The sequence below is a fragment of the Arctopsyche grandis genome, chromosome 3 (genome assembly GCF_051622035.1).
Source record: "Arctopsyche grandis isolate Sample6627 chromosome 3, ASM5162203v2, whole genome shotgun sequence".
NCBI lineage: Eukaryota > Metazoa > Arthropoda > Insecta > Trichoptera > Hydropsychidae > Arctopsyche > Arctopsyche grandis.
In genome coordinates, this window is record NC_135357.1 from 13,791,028 (window position 1) to 13,809,504 (window position 18,477).

Here is an 18,477-nt window from a genome sequence, read left to right on the forward strand (position 1 = left end):
TTATTATTTACTCTGTCAGACCTTGCATTTCAAACATTATACACACATCATATTAAAAGTAAATGCTGTACCTACATATGGACTAAATTTTATTAGTCATTTCTGACCAAATTTATCAATGTAAATTTTTAAACTATTGAAAATAATCATAATCCCGGGATCTCGGGATCGTCTAATTGTAATCCCGAAATCCCGGGTTTAAAATTTTTGGCTCGGAATTGGATTCTCTACTCAGGAGTAACTCGTAATGACATTGTGGGAAAATATAAATTTATTTAAAATAGAGTATGTACCTACATCAAACTCAACGGAGATTCGTTGAATTCGTATCGGAGAACTATTTTATTTGCACATACATACATATATACAATAGTAACTTTATATTTTTATTCCTATATTTTAGTTACATAGTTTCATATATTTTAAATGTATGTTATATGTACAACACATTTCAAAATTATAATAATAACCCAAATTTATTTACTCGAGTGATAAATGAGTGCATTTGCTGGTACATTTGCAAATTGAGGATGCCGTACGTGGGGAATGTTTTCTCATTTCTCAAAATACTCGATGAATCAAGTGAACACTCGAGCGTGACGATACCCGACGACTTTTAAAGCGGCCAAATACTCGAACAGACAAGATCGTCTCTCGCTAGTTTGGCCGTAAAAATGAGTAACGATGCGAAATTGAATAAAAAGATTCGTCGGGCGAAAGTTGACCGTCAATAAACAAAAGGACGGGGTTCGACGCACCGCTACGTAAGAATAGTAAATAACCACCCACGTTATCCAACAACTCGCCAATTCGTATAAATAAGCAAATTCTAATGGGTTCTACGAGTGCCTCTCATCCTTAAATAGTACCCTAGGGACGATCACCCTTTTGCCCGCGCTCGAGAACAAAGCAAACCATTTTATCTGACATGAAACATACGATAAGGTGCGTATCAACTAAACTTCTACAAATCACAGCACTCGGGAACGTGTTTTATGTATTATTATATTATAAATCCAGTCTGCTTTAAAAGGAATCGAAAAGGGGGACAAGGCGATGTAGTACTGAAAAGGTAAATCCACAAACGACCTCTCAGTATAACCGTAACGCAAATCTAATTTGATCCAATCTCAAACCAATAAGATCTGCGGCGAACATTAATACTAAGCAAAAAAAAAGCAATTCTCATACTTAATAGAATTTAGAGGGAATACATGAAAATCGCATTCGAATAATGTCTGAAAATAAAATGAATCAATAACAACTACATATGTACATAAGTACAGTATGCAGCGACTTCATGTGACCCAATTTTCAACGAACAAAAGCTTCAAGCAAATGAATATTGAAAGAACCATTAAACAAGTTGATCAAATAACCAAATAATATTTCACTAGAATTCAAAATTTAAAAAAAAAGTTCACACTTGTCTTACAATAAAGCTAAAAATACTTAATAAAAAAAAAACGAGATAGACACGAATTCCGTTCGTGCTAGAAACTTGCATAATCAAATGAACACATGGACGAGATCAGAATATGGCCATAAAAGTTCATCGTAGGTAACTTTTATTAGAACGGCCAATTATGGACAAAAGTAACATATCGGACATCTGCCAATTGAAAACAAAAATAAATACTGAAGACAAAAAAAACGAGTCGATTTCGGTGAGTCACGAATGATAACGCTATCTCGCGTACTAGAGCGACCATGTGCTTCCAATCTACAGATAAAGGAACAATCTTGAGGCCGGATACTAACAATGCAAGGCATCCTCGCTAGATCTGAGCCATGAGTGAGGCACACCCTCGCTGATGCATCAGTATAAACCAAGCAACTGACTGATGACTCCATATGGTTCGAATGCTCGCATTGAGCCCTCTTTGGGCATTCCCTAAATACATACATGCAGCCAGGGCCGCGCCTACTAAATGTACAATTGTGTGCAACGCACACAGACGGCCGAAATATAAAGGCAGCCGAAAGAAATGAGTCGAAAAAATACGAAACAAGACATTGTACTTTTTAAAATCCATTTAGGTTGTCTTGGTATACTTGGGGATTGCTGTTGCAGGTTACAACTTGTAACACACGCGAACTATAAATCGGAGAAATAAAGGGATAGCAGGTATAGCTTCGTGCCTGCTAAGAGCTAGGTCTTTTATGTTCTATTATCTTTGCGACTGCCACATGTATTTCTTTAAGGATGTTGAGTACTAGTTGGCCACCGAAAGAACAATGTTCTAGATGTGGGATTGGGGGATAAAAACACTATATTTTCATGAACAAACTAGTATTTGTTGTCGTCTGGTCCTGTTCAGAACTTAACATTTTGGTTTTCTGTCTGTTTCTTGAGAAAATTAAAAAATAAAAGCGAAAAAACAATTATTGACAAAAACAAATACAATAATAACGAATATTATACACCGGTGGCTACCGAATGATAGACAATTTTAGATTTCAAAAGAAATTTTTACTACGAATTAATATGATTTATACAAATGCTGATAAAATTAAAGAGCGGCCGGTTTAAGTTTGCACACAGGCGGTCGAACTCCTAGGCGCGACCCTGCATACAGCCCCAGTGCAATGCACTAGTAGAGCTATTTCACACCAGTAGATAGGTCGTGGGTTCACATCCCAGCCAAATATACTGCTGGCGAAGTCTTGTAGTTATTAAAACATACAGATCGACCGACTCCTGATTTATTTTTAGCTTAATTGTTTTGACGGATCCAATAAATCGACATCCTCCCCTTGAGTTTCTTACAAATTCGAATTCAAAAATTCAAAATTTTAACTTATAAATACTACCTACATAATGTATTTCTCAGAAATTTACTGTGTATGAAAAATGTTTTGATTGTCAATAGATGTCTCCATTTGTATCGTATTCTATGTATGTTTTTTGAAAACTTATGTAAAAAATCAATCTAACCATATGTGTCGCCCTGGGACGATTCCTGTCATGTCACGTATGATATATTTATGTAAAAATAAATACATGTAATTGTTAGGTTGCTATACTCGGATCGAGTGTATGATTGGGTTGGCTAGCCTTATGTTGCTAGGCCAACCAGCAGTTCATCAATTTAAACAAATACGAGTCCTTTTCACCACCTCTACCACGTGTCCCGTCCGATTTGGATATTTCATACACATGCGTATTTCATATGTACACTGATTGTGTACCCAAAATCTGTAAGTATAATGTTTTTATCTCATGAATGTGTATTTCACTGATTCTATTGGGCAAGTTTTAAATGTAAAGGAAGCAAAAGCGTACACATTGAAACATGTTTTTGATCAATAATTGTAAATGCATATTGAAGACTTTTTTTCACAAAGAAAATACGTCTCTGTTAGTCGTGAGATAAAAACACTGCCTAGGTTTATTATTTATTTTTGTCTAACCTGCAGGTTGTTTTAATATTTTTTGTTATGAAAATTTGACAAGTTTATTTTAAAATTAAACGATACAAAGAAAAAAAAATGAATGTGTGTTTGACTACCCTAAGTATGAATCGAAATAAAGACCGTTATACATAAATATACTCTTATTGTTTTTAGCAACGGGGTGGTATAAATAAATCGAATATATATGTCGAGTAAATATACATAAACGTGTAAAAAAACATGAGACTGAATAAATAAATAAGGGTCATTATTGCCACTATTAGCAAATTCTGGGTCAAACGCTTTTCGCGATACACGCCAACTTCACACAGAATACAATAACAAACGGCCGGAGATGGTCTTCGAATGAAAGTAAAATAAAAATGGGGCGTACCAAATTTATTTCCAACACCCCTTTAACCCAAATATCTGCAGCAGATGCACTCGTTGCAGATTTGTGCAAGGCCACATTTTGTAAGGTTCCAAGTAAAAACGAATCAAGCGCGAACAATTTTATGCTTTCCATCACTATAAATCACAACGATGGAAAATCACCTTCACATATTTACATACATACACTTGTCGCATTTGTATGCACATTATTACATATGTGCATATATAATTGTAGTTAGCATACATTTAATTCCTTGAATTGAAGTGACAGAATCTAGTAGCAAATTAACTACAATATGACTTTACAATTAAAGGTCTATTCATAGTATCCAGCACTGCAAGGCGTAGCCCAGCACTACAGTGCACGGAAAAGATTTATTATATTCATACTATACAGCAGCGCACGTTCAGACAAGTTTTGACCGAGTGCAACGCAAAGTCCGCTTACATATATATATATATATATATATATACATTAGACAGCGCGACAATACGGCCCAATATTGCTTGCGTCGTATCGTCGAGTTAATACTGTCATAATAAGACATTTCCGAAAATATTCATATGCGCATACACACTTTCGTTATTACGCGTGCACTTGCTACTATGACGTCACACAGTGCGTGAATATTTTCACAGCAGCCAAAGAAAACCAGTTTTGCTTGATACGTTTCGGTAACATGTATTGCTACATATATATATGTACTTATAATACGTGCGCAAACTTTTGGCCGAATGGACACTTGGCCTAACGGACATTAGGCCGACGGACGTTTGGCCGAGCAGACATTTGACCGATTGTGAATCGAAATTACTCAAAATTCACTAAAAACAGATACATTATTCAGAAACCACCTCATTAAAATTTGATATTTTTGATAAATTTAAACAATTTCATTCGGCCCAATTTCCGTCAGCCTAATGTAATAATAGCCAACCGTATAATATGAATAGATTGTCAGCTACTGCTGTTACGTCTACGCCACGTACATATTACGGATCATATGAATGTGTCCATATATAATATACCAAAGAATACTTTTCGTACCGATGTTTACGTGCAGTTTGCGGTCTGTGCTGTGCCAGTATGAATATACCTTTACACGTAAGATCTGTAACTAATATACATACAAACATATATATGGAATTTATCCCTAGCGGAGCTGCGTACTTTCGCTAGTATGATGCTATGATCTATTATAAAAATAAACTAAATTTAAATTAAAAAAATAACTTTTCGGTTATCATTATTTTCGTATATATAGTATAACAAAAAAAGTAGATAACAAAAAAATACAAAATATGATGTAATATTTCTATAGAACTAAACCCACTATTATACAAACGGATGTGATGTTTCTACAAATGTATATTCTCGTAGAACGAAATTATCTAGGCCGCTGTACAACTTTATATGTATATTTATATAATATACGTAAATGCTTCTGTGAAAAATGCCGTAATTACAGATTCAATGTCGCAGTCGCGCTGTTTCTCCAACGGTGAGTTATGCAACGCGAATTTTGAAAAAACTTGATGACAAACAAAACCGTATCTGAACCGCGAGAGAGGAAAACAAAATCGGTGATTTTGTTTTTATCTCGGAGTCCTCAAATGTGGAAAACATCGACATTATCGCCAAAAATTCGTCGTCGCCAAACACATTTGACACACTTTTGCCAAAGCATCCGATATAATATGACGCATATTATCGACCGTTCACCGCAGATATAACGAGTGGGGTTAACGACATAAAGTCCACAATTCGATGTATTTACCGTGGACACTTTTGAAATTTGTGAAAATATTCATATATCCGTCTATGTGAATGCTTACACGAATGTACACACACATATGTAAATATGTGAGATTCGAGGGAACTGAAGACCCACGCCTAGCGTATCGCTAGCAACAATCTGTAACCTATGATCGTTGGAAGCAATGTCGATTGTTCCATTTTCAGAACACGAAAAAAAAATGACAATATGCCGTGTACTAGTACGTTCAATTTATGACATTTTAATCTCGAGTATGCATTGAGTAAACGACAAACAATATTAAAAGGTTTTCTTCACATGCAGGTCATGAAAAAAGAGTATTGCATGCGAGCATAAAATTTTATACATGAGTTTTCACTATACGCTAAGTACATACATATGTATATACACACGTATTATAAATAAATAATCGTTATAGTTCATTTCAAATAAGTTGCCTTGAGCTATGTGTATAAAATGTGCTTGATATCGCTCTTGGTTAATACCAAATACCAAAATGAAGCAAACAATGAGAGCACTATTCAAACTTCACGCGTCTGAATTTGCCCTTGGCAAACAGCTAATTTTGGATGAAATGTAAGATAATAAATAATGAAAAAATACCTCTTGTGTCAAATTAGCAGCGCTTCTTGCGTCGTCGTCCTTTTCGATCTTGAAATCTGAACTTCTGCCGCTGGATTCGTCGCAACTGGACGAGCCGGAAGTGCATGGGTCCTCGCTGAAGCCGCTAGAGCTGGCGACGGATGTGAAGCTGGTGCTGGCCCTCTCCCTCTTCACGCAATGCATCTGATCTAGATCTTGATCCAAATCAGTATTCTTCAAGAGGTACTTCTCCAGATTCTCCTGTTGTTGCTTGACATCGAAACACTCGATCTGACGCTTGAACTCCTCCAAAGTTTCCGCCGTTTCGTCGAAATCCATGAGATCGGCCAAATTTTGATCTCTGATCGAGTCCCCGTCTCCGTCTTGCAGATAGAAGGGCATAAAATCGTCGATGGCATTGTCATCCGTGTAGAATGACTTTTTGGGCAAATCAAGATCGACTTTCTTCAAAACGGTGTTTATCGGTGTAGGTGGATCGGCGAAGAATTGAGTGACGTCGAAAGAAGCAGACGTGGCCGAATCTTCTTCGAGAAGCGGCCCGTCAAAAGTGGACAGGTTCCTGATGATCGGAGGGTCGGATATAGAGACGAGACGTGTTTGGTAGAAAGCATCCGTTTGGAAATCGTCTTCGAAATCAGAATCCTCCGATTTGACGACAACTTCTTGCTCGTACGACTGTGGAGTTGCACAAGCGCCGTCCTCGTACGAATCATCTTCAGAGGTGTCCTCTTCTGTCTTGACAGTGACGCATTGTTCCACTTGATCATCGTCCAGCTGAACGACGGGCAAATGGGAGTAAAGATCTTGACTGGCAGTATTCTGGATGACAGATGCCGTGACCTGCTGCCCACTGACAGTTTCCACGCCGCTCAATAAATAAGTTTGGACTTCTTCGCGCGTCCTCCTACTTCCACTACTCCACCGGCCCAGAGACATCATCTCCTCGAAAACATCCCTCTCGTAGTCAATCATTAACGAGTCTATGGACTTGGGATGAAGCGTTCGCGAGCGGTGGTAGTGGCTGGATATTTCTGGAGACCAGTCCGTCCCGTTGACCAGTCCACCCGCGATCAATCTGGCATCATCCAACCTGAGATAATGCTCTGGATCCACTCGAAGCAGCGAGAGCATAAGCGCCAATCTCAGCAACTCCTCCCCGTACAATTTCTTTAAGGCTATCATTTTTTTCTAATTTTTCTTTCTCTCTATGTTTAAAAAGTATATTTATTTTTAAAAAGGCACAACCTTTTGAAACGCAGTCTTAATTGGCTATGAGATCAGATTTCTTCTGGAATACTTTTAAATATCTGTTTGTTTTTATCTTTTAGTCAGTTTATCAGTCTTGTTAGCTGTTGAACCACAGCAAAAGTAAAAATCGAGAGTGTATCGGAATATATACCGCTTTTTTTTTATAAGTTTTCAGTCTTGCGTGAGTGAGTAACTTTTGACACGGTAGTGGCGTCAAATCGATTTGTAATTTAAAATAGCGATAATGTAGCACCGGATTGAAATTCAAATGAGGTAGAGGGCAAACAGACAAAGGTCAAACCAAGTCTAAGCTACGTGGCAAATCCTAAGTCCACACAATCGTTACAAAACTCGATTTATTTTATTATTTCGATGCACTGGCAACTATCTTTTTTTATATTTATCAGTTCAGCACACGGTGGACGTCCGTTCTTATAATTCACTATGGTAATTACTGAGAGCAACGGTTCCACGACACCATGCTGTCGGTGTAGTTCAACGGTTGAGAGAGTTCCACACACGAATGTTCACGTCCGTGCCCATTTTCAACAGGGGAATATTGAAATTTTCAGTTTTTTCGTTGCGCATTGTGAACAACCAAACTTTAAAATTTCAACGATCGAACAAGCCATGTTCACTGTTCTCAAACTTACACTTTGAATATTACAGTATTTATACAGAGTTCAACTATCAAGTTTATAAGCATAAAAAATAGCACACTGTCAAAAAAAAAACACAACGATTAAATAAGATACATACTACATTACACCACAGCGGTCACATCGGAAACTTTATGCATTTATAAGGAGGTACACGTGGATTTATGTGCGCACTTGTCCGAAAACTGACCTCGTCCAATTGAATTATACCAGTCCCGTGCACATGTGCACACTTGGCAGTGCTCCCAAAGTGTGGGGCGCAAACAACGAGATCGAAAGTCGTCGGACATTGGGTCACGACATCGGAGGGTATGTATGCGAAAAGAAGAACAAGAAAACAAAACGACGTTGACTAGCGTGCAATTTCATAAAAACGAACGTTACACGCGAACTGACTAGAACCAGTTCAGTTGCGAATTACGACTGCTATAAAAATGCTAATCAGTCTGAGAGGCAACAGGTGGAGAAGAGCGATGAAAGCCCAACAGCACGTCGTACAGTTATAAAAGCAGAAAGATGTGTCATGTCTTAGGCTATCACGTATCAAATAGGTCTCCAAAGAATGTGAGCACCGTTACAAAAAGTCGTCCCAATGATTTCTAATAAGCAGGGGTAGATAATATAACATTAATAACAGCATAATTCAGCAGATATACTGACTATGAAAACATCATTTTGAGAATTCCTCTTTGATACTTCAGCAGTAAATCACCAAAAATGATATTACTGTAATTGAAAACTACTTATGTCAGTTTTCTAAATGTTCCCTATGTGTACATATGTAGATAGGGTGGTAGGTTTGAGTCAGAAGTTCAGATACTAATAAATATCAAATTTTCGAAACCATATGTTCAAAACAGAAGAGAAAAGCGAAAAATTGATTAAAAATGAAGATTCTACTGGGTGTTGTAGATTCTGCTGGGTATGTGTGTCACGTGAAAATCGTCGTTATCACACCGTGCCATATTCTCATTTTGGAACTTTACTTTCACTCATATACATTTTTGCGAGCATTCCAAAGCTTTCTCGTAAGTCAACCAAATTAAAACCGGAAATTTACGACCTACTGAATAGTAAAAAAAAACGGCTGAAACGAACAAACGATAGGAGTAATCGCGTTATATCATATTAGCCCAAGTCAACAAATTAAATATATTACTCATCCGGATATTTTTGACCTTAAAGTGGGGTCATTTTAAGCGACCGAAACTTTTGAGAAGCTAGGAATTCTAGGAGATAAGACTCATATACTAAAATTAATTGCGTCGTCTTTGAAGAACAAAGGATGGCAGAAAATCTCCCGCGGTAACAAGTGTCATTTAGCGCGAAAACGACAACATTGGAATATCGCCAGGGTCGAAATCGGAGCATTTTTCGCACTAAATTTCGGACAGATTGCGATAAAATATTGTTGCGACACAATTTCAAACCAATTCATTTGAAACAATGATAGAGAAATATTAACAAAGCTGCATAAGAAGTTGAAGGTTGTATAGCTTTTTTATGCAACAAGGCGAGGAGCCAAAGCAAACGCAAATTTAGTGGAAAAAAAATAATGACTAGTTTTCACTGATATTTTAAGTCGTACAAAACTTAATAAGCGTTCAATAGTGAGAAAAAGGTGGGAACGAAAACACGTGACGACAAAGTTCACGAGTCTCAACAAAAACGACAAAAAAAAGGTTGGCAGTCTATGTTTTTGAAAATTGAATTGTGCGATGCACCGCGAGACATTAACGTCAATGCAACCGCCCCCGCTTTTCCGACACAAAGGAAAACCTTTCGTCCTCTCGTCAGTGCAAAACAACTTTAAAAATAATGGATGCGTGTGTGTTTGTGCAAGTGCACTAATTTGGACAGCAGCCGGCGCGACCTCGCGCAGGTGATTAACGCGAACTTGACCAGTCGCAAAATTTGGCTACATTTATGTAAACGGCTGAAAAAAAATTCGAGCGTGTGTACAAATACACATATTATATTGTATATCGTCGCATACACCTTTATCCCCCCGGTGTGACCTCATCCTCCGAAAATAAACGAGGTTAATCGCGTACGCAAAAACGCATCATCGGCCAAATAATGCAACTTGTGCGAAGATAACAAGTCTTTGTTGCGAAATTGCACACAAAACGGCCAGATCGTAAAATACGATTAAGAAAACTTGTTCTAAACGCAATATAAACACATATTCAAAATTTGAGTGGGTAATCCATAATATTGAAAACAATATTATTTGATAAGAAAATGTATTCAATCACGAGAGACCATTAGGCAGAAAATCAATGAATGTTTGTTTTCAAACAGTATTGAAGTTGAACGGTGAAAATCCTGGAAAATTATTTTTAAGCCAATACATGAGAATGCCCATACATGTGTACTAGGCAGGCGCGAAAAACGCGAACTTTTGAGTTTCATCGATGGATTTAGTGAAAAACTTTCGTCGTATCAAGGGAACGTTAATTCACTATTGATGAACATTCAATTTCCCTCCGCCTTAACGTGTACTAATCAAAGGAATTTAGTCCAAGTGAATACATATGTATGTTCAGTATTTTTCATACAGTTTGGAGTGAAAAGTTCACACTTCATATATGAACCATTATGAACCATTCTGAATGCAATCGACTACTATGAAAAAATGTGAGTTACATATAGGAGTGTTCGTATAATGAGGAATATTTTGTAAGGTCTTTCAGTGTGAAGGCCAGTTATTTTGTGTAAATTGTAACAATTTATTGAGAATACAAAGAGTGAATGGATATGGAAATCTTGAACATTGTAATAATTAAACGCCGTAATAATAAATACGTACAGTCGTACGTCGCAATACACGAGCGTACTCACCAGCTATATTTATATCGATTCAGATCAAACATTGAACGACGATCGACCAAATTCTAAGAAAAGCGTAAGAAAATTCATACGAAAAACAGAAGATTGGTAAACATGCGACGCATTCTCGGGAGAGAAATTCAAACTCTGATTACATATACAACAAAAACAAGACGCAGAATAAAGTTTGCAAATTGTTTCTTTTCGACGACAACATTGCGGGGGGAGGGGATAAACACTCCCACTCGTCCCGTCTAGGCGACTAGATCGAAAGCTAATCGATTCGCTTAGACAACAATGGCACACGTCACGTGCACAAATCCACGTGGCCGATGCAAAAGAAATGGCAATACGCACACAACAATTGTGCAATTGCAATGACAACAAAAAAAAACACATCTGAAAACGAGAGTCCAAGTCGATATAAAATAATAAAAACATCGAAACAAAACAAACGACGAAAAAAAAACAATTGAACATTTGAATTGTTTTTCAATTAAAATTCCTCAGACAGAGTAGGTACGGAGCGCGAACGCACTCGACAAATTCTAGATAATTCTAAAGACGACGGGCAGGTGAAAAAAAAAAAAGTTTTGCACAAATTTCCAACGTTACCGCAGCGAACAAAGGAGCGGGGGAGGGCGGATGCACGTGCGGTTTCGTATCGTTTCAGAATGGAACGGAGCTGAACGAAGCATGCTCGTTTCGGTGAGCCCTTCTGAGGCGGAAAACAGCCGGCTGTCACCCTGCACTCGCATAACCTCAAAGAGTACGCAAACGCCAGCCCTTCGAGAGGGGCGGTGCGGCGAATGCGGCGACTTCGCCCCGAAACCCCCGCACTCTGCACTCCGCACTCTTCCCCTCGCTACCGAACACCGAACACCGAACACCGAACACCGAACACCGAACACCGATCCGAGTTCGCTCAGTTCGAGTGTAAATGGCCAGTCGACAGTAGACAGACCGCTCGAGTCGAACGGCGCGCACCGGCCGACGCTCCGACACCAACTGACACTTGTCACGCGGCTGACGTCACTTGACGCGCGATACGAGTGCACACACACACACACACACACACACACACACACACACGCACACGCACCGTACGCACACATGTACTCACTACGCCTCGCATGCAGGCCGAGCCGCTCGTAATACTAATTAATACTAGTAGCTAATGAGAAGTAAGCGTGCGAGTGAACGTCACCGCAAGAACGCGGCGCCAACTCGAATGCATTCGAACGGCCGCGGAATCTATTCTTCCGACGATGCCGATGATGCTAATGATGCCGGCGAATCGATCGCACGAGAGACGAACTCGCATCAACACCGAAACTCTCGTGACAGCCGACAGCGAACAGCTGTACGCCGGATCCGAAACTTTCCGTCGAAACGCCGCCATTTACGGCCATACGCGAGTGCACTCGCAGCGCCGTTGCACAACTTTGACTCGTCCTCCAAATTATCGTCGGCTGAAAACTCCGAGCCGGTTGTTGTATCTACATACATTATCCAAAATTAGAAACTTTCGGTGACCTTTTTACCTTTGCGCCTTTTGTTCGGCTTAGTTTGGTGTGTGGTTTCGAAAGTGGTGGAAAATTGCCCTCGAATAGGGATAAAAGAAAATCTTACGTTCGATGCGAATACAAGATGGTACAATAGACGACGTATATTAAGGTGACCAGACGTCTCGTATTGGGCGGAACAGTCCCGAATTTGAGTAGTGTATCCCATATTTCAAAGATAAGATACGTAACCATTTTTGAACATAAGATACATATTTTTTTAATTTGGATTTTTGTGCGAAATAGTGCGTATTGCATTTTCGCTAAGCGAAGATACTTTTAAGACAGTATTGCAAGTCAGGTGGAATTTTTAATTAATATTTCATGTCATAAAAGTTTATTAAAATAAATCCACTCTAAGACAAAATACAGATATAAATCTCTTTTTAATTGGGTGAGTGAAATAATATTTTTTTATTATTAATTATTATAATTTTCACTAATAGTAATAATGGGCAGTATAAATAGTAATATGTATTTTTTATTTTCTTTCAAATTTGTTTTTATTTTAAAGAAAATATTTTTATTTATAAATTGCTATTTTTAATTACTTCAATGAATATATTAAAGAATTTATTTCGATAAGCATTTTTTTTCAGGCGTCCCACATTGCTACGGAAAAATATTTGGTCTCCTTATCTTACATCAATATTAAAAACGGATAAAGCTTTTTTTAAAAAACACTAGTCGTTGACTATACGATAATCTTTGATTACTTAAATTCAATTAATATTGTATTTACACCAATTGGTATATTTCTATACTAATATCAGTTTATAACAAGTATGAACACCACCGAGGGCGCAAGTACTATTTTTTTAATTTAAAATTTAAATAGACGACCTTAACACAGCTATCTTCACACTCGTCTAGCTAATTTCAGAACCAAGGTAAACTACACCTAAATAGGTAAAAAATCTTAGGGTAATGCAAAGCTCAATAAACATAAACATCATTTCATAAAAACCCATGTTAATATAATTTAATACGTATAATAATAATTTAATAAAAAAATTAATCACTCCTAATACACGATATAAAATCGTTGTGTGACCGAATACTTATGTTTTAGATTAGTACCTAATAAAATTCTGAGATTCAGTAAAAGATCCCTTATTTCCATTGAATTGCTCATTTTAATTGTCTCCGCGTGTATCATAAATTGTATCGAAAAATCTGAATTTAAATACGTATATCGATACATAATCTATGTATATACTTTTTCAAAGTACTATGTATACAAACACTGAAAATATTACATAACATAAGACTATCATTAGAACCCAAAATCTGAAATTGTTTTGGTAAATCAAATAGAGTATTTTGTGAATAATTATATGCATATAATTAAACAGAGTATTCGATTATATTTAAACTCGTTTCAAAATCCACTGCATTTGATAAAATTTTACAAAAAATCCTATATAGGTATGTTGCTACCAATCTATTACTATGTACTTCATATAGAAATAGATGAACATGTATGTACATGTATGTATAAGTACGAAACGTCTATCTGAAATTGACATAATATTGCGATTGCGCTATGAATCGACCTTCAAATTTTGACCGATTTCAATTCATATCAAGTGTATTCAGTATATTTTCGATCTGTATTGGCTCGAAGGAAACATAATATATTATTTAAAGTATGTCAAATTATAAGGTGTGATAAAAATATTTCGTGCCCTATGAAATTATAAATAAAATCTTAGGATTATATCTCCCTTCGTTTCGTTCTATTAAAAAAAATGCAACAGTTCCAATATAGCACAGTTTTCGGAAACACTATTTTATTGGCAAAAACAGAAAATTATGTGAGTAACTGATTTTATTTACAGACTATCGCGAAATAACGCTTCAATTGCGTGTTTTTTTTTCTAAGTAAAATATTTTTTCATATGCATATTAAAAGCTGATGAAATAGACCATTTTTAACAGTAAAAATCTTTTAAAAAAATAGCAAAACGCCAAGTGGAGTTGTAAAAATATTTTCCTTTATATTGTAAATCGTAATAGTATACTTATTATTTGACATAAATTCCAATTTTATAATAATAATAAACTTCAAGAAATAAAAACTTGTTTTCTTAAGGATTTTCCTTATTAAATGATGTTTTCTTAGAATAACATTGTATATGTATGTATGTAAATACATACATCGGAAATCGTGAGCAGTGACATCTATTTAACGTTCTTAAAACTATATATATATTTACGAAAATGGATAAATTTATACAATAATTGGTGATATCGTAATCTATACACTAGATGTACTTTGATTTTCATTAAGACCTTACATAGTACTTCAAAAAAATCATAAAAATAATGCTTTTAAAAAAAATTGTTTATATAGACAATTATTACTGCTATTTAACGAGATGTTATATAAGAAGTAAAATGATGCAACATCATATTTAAATACAGCTAGATGCGTTTAATCGTCTTTATACAAAAAAATAAAAAACAAACAAATATACACATTAATTCTTACCTGTAAAATTTTTCGTTCTCCACATACAGGTTCTGGACTGAGACGAAGCATGTTCGGAAGAACCTCTTCTTCCATTTATGCCACAATCTATTTTATAGCTAATCTGAAACACAAAATGTATTAATTGTTTAATCAGCGTTTTTATATTAATTCTTCTTGATAAAAAAATATTGTTTCATCTTTATGGCGTTGCGTTATTTTAACTCAGGATTTACCACAACATTATGACTAACATCCCAAACTCAACTTTGAACTATTGCGCAATTTTTATGCATGGAAAAAAACATTCATACGAGTGCATTCTTGTTAACCTACACTCGAGTACAATTAATAGATTTTTCTATTCTAAAACAACCCGATTGATAATGAATAGGCTTTGAAGTAAATTATAAAGACAATTGAGAAAAGTGCTATTTTTGAAAGCTTTTTATTATTCTTATTTTTATTTTCAATAACATTGATATATATTATATACAGTGATGTCACCCTAATGGTTTCCATGGGTTTCCGGAAACCCGTTATTTAATCTAAAAAATCATATAATTTTGTCAAAAATTATACAAATATTGAAAATTTAATGAACTTTCGTGTAAAAGTGCCTTGGATGAAAAAAAGGATGTACATATTTTCAAAATATTTTTTTTGAAAAAAAAAATTGGAAACCCGTTGTTCCAAAATTGGGGTAACAACACTGATTATATACCATATGTATGACAATAGATTTAAATTCCAATATATGAGTGAATATAATTGGCGTCTGTCTATTATTATCCTAAAGATTGTATTTACATATGTTCTTACTAGGATTATCACATTAACATGAAATTTGTCTTATATATGTATGTACATATGTACATATACAATTAAAATGCGACTATGAAGGCATCGATATGTAATTACACGAATTGAGGGAAATGTATTTTATGTAAGCATAACTACAATAACCTGCTCGATTTTATATTTTTAGATTGATTTCGTCAAAGACATTTTCTACTCAACAAAATATCCTCGCAATGCACGCTTATATTTGTTTGTGAATGACCGATTATACAACTAATCTTCACAAATTATCTTATCTTGAAATTGCTATTCAAATATAGTAGATGCAAGACAGAAAACTCTGTAATATATGAACCAAAATAAATTATTAAATCATAACTTTTAGCTTCCTTCATCTGTTAAGATCAACCACACAATTAGTCGGTGCTCTCAATGTCATTTATTAAGAAATATTTTGAACGAAACATAAAAAAATGTCGATATTATCTCATTGGCCGAACTGCTTATCACTTGCATACATACACCAAGATAAAAATCATCGGTGCAGTAAATTAATAGAGATGTTACAGCAGTCTTACATTATCTCAGTGGGTACTCTTCCACTCTATCCAATTGAAATGAGACTGAGAACGGAATATACATACAATTCTTAATGAATTGACCCACCAGTTAATTCGTCACAGCCGATTTATATTTTTAAAATATAATAGCAATGTTAACGTTATCGCCACTGATGTGAGTATTTTATAAGATTAGACCTGAATTAAAAAGGTCAGTTGTGAAAAGGTGAAAAACAAATAAATCTTTTTTTTTTTTGTATTTGAAATTAATTAAACAATAAATTACACGTGCTTACAAAATGTAACTAGAGTAACATTAAAAATCACAAATATATATTTGCACATTGTATATATGAATAAAATAGAAATAAAGTTTTTATTGGTTGCTGACTGACTAGTCGTTTGTCAAAAATTAATTTACACTTTTAACTTATGCGAAATCTCAAGGTGGTCAACTCAAAATTCAATTGAAAATAATAGCTTCTTGATAACAGTAATTCAATTAATCTGAATATATCGCGAAGACGTTTATTTTAGGCTCAGCTTGACTTGGCTTCTTATTATGCACTTGACTGATTTTTCAAGCAACGTGGAAAATATCGAATGTCTTCGATTAGAATAAAAAAGTTCTTCGTGAACATACATATATTTAGGCACACGCAAGGTGAATCGAAGAGCGCAATGTAAAAGTGCATTCATACATAATTTAAATTAACTTGCAATAACGTCGCATATACGAACGATTGTTAAGTTTAAATAATACATTACAAATGGCACACCTGCCTTACCACATATGACTGTACAGGGCAGCCACACGTCAACATATTACGTCACAATCGCATAACCTCAACAACAATAACAATAATTAGCGTTATTTTGGCTACGTTCGGAACAAAACAATTTGCTCGAAACGAATCCTTACAAGGCGAGTGAAAGTACACATTTGTAGACACACAAAAAGTTTAACAAATCAATAAGTAAAGTTGCTGATTTACGTAGGTACTTACTCACTTAAAAGAGGAGTGGGATGTTTTATTGCTAAGGATGCGATCTGTTGGTAGCAGTGGTTCGCAATAGTGGCGGCAAGTTCTGGAGCCGGGAAAGGGAATATCCGGGAAACTAGTGGCGCCAACTCGCGGCCAAATTTGATAACGGTTCGACGGCGGCCGCTCGTGCCGTTGTTTTTCCGATACTATCTGAGTATTTGTGTACTGACTGCCAGTGCTGAGTACCCGACTATCCACTACCGACTTGTTATTGATATTGATATGAACGCTGTGGTGGGGAGTGGGGAGTGGGGACTCAAGACGACGCGACAGACACGGACACTTGTCGTTATCTACTATGCTCGTGTGTTCCGTGTCATACTGACCTTTTTGATGATCATATGTATATATATATATATATATATATATATATATATATATATATATATATATATATATATATATATATATATATATATATATATATTTATTTTTTAATTGAACTACGTTCAATTTCAAACTACGTCTGAAAACGACCAACCTATCTATAACACGGCAGAATAGTCAAGTAAGAAATATAAAACAAAAAAAAACAAAAGAAAATGAAACATTTTTGAATATTTTCTTACGATACCAAATTATTTTTACGGACCCCTAATAGAATTGGTAAACCTACACTTACTTTTCATTGCATTAGGCGAACTCTAAATTTCGATTCTTCAATCACTTCATTACTATTTCCCGATGCTATAGAATCACATGGAGATCCACAAGCGATCGAACCGACCTCATTGTTTGCTGTGATACATTTTAAAAGCGATCCCGAATATTTTTATTTTCTTCAAATTTAGCTTTGTTTATTAATTTATATTGTGCGCCCATTCATTTATGTTGAGACATATTTAATTTTAATGTTAAAAAATACGAATTCGTTGATATTGTAAAAACGCTGAGTTATAATTTTATAAAATTCTTTAAGCGATCTTTCGACAACTCTCGAGGAAAGCCTGAAGAGAACTGACGTAATAAAATTTCGTAGCTTTTGAGTCGAAAGAGTGATACTTTTCGCAGGGGTCTACGTGACGAGCCAGAATGTTAACAGGCATTTCCTCCCGTATTCAGCGCGCGCACATTAATACGGGAGGAAAAGCCTATTCCTCTTGTTCCTGTTGTATCCTGCTCG

General features: G+C 35.7%; 1 protein-coding gene across 5 annotated transcripts in view; it reads right to left on the reverse strand.

The window, feature by feature from the left end:
- Positions 1-17,649, reverse strand: part of cnc (NFE2 like bZIP transcription factor cap-n-collar) — an 84,652-nt gene extending 67,003 nt beyond the window's left edge. For 2 of the 5 annotated variants that reach the window (XM_077446729.1, XM_077446727.1), the window contains exons 1-2: positions 17,316-17,649; positions 14,969-15,071 (exon numbers count right to left, since the gene is read on the reverse strand). In XM_077446729.1, coding sequence (XP_077302855.1) covers positions 14,969-15,043 — 75 coding nt within the window. In that variant the 5' untranslated portion in view covers positions 15,044-15,071; positions 17,316-17,649. Of the gene's footprint in view, positions 1-6,170; positions 8,138-12,116; positions 12,301-14,968; positions 15,072-17,315 lie in introns of those variants that run through there. The other 3 variants (XM_077446730.1, XM_077446728.1, XM_077446726.1) reach the window with 2 other exon arrangements.
- Between the last annotated feature and the right edge of the window lie 828 nt (positions 17,650-18,477).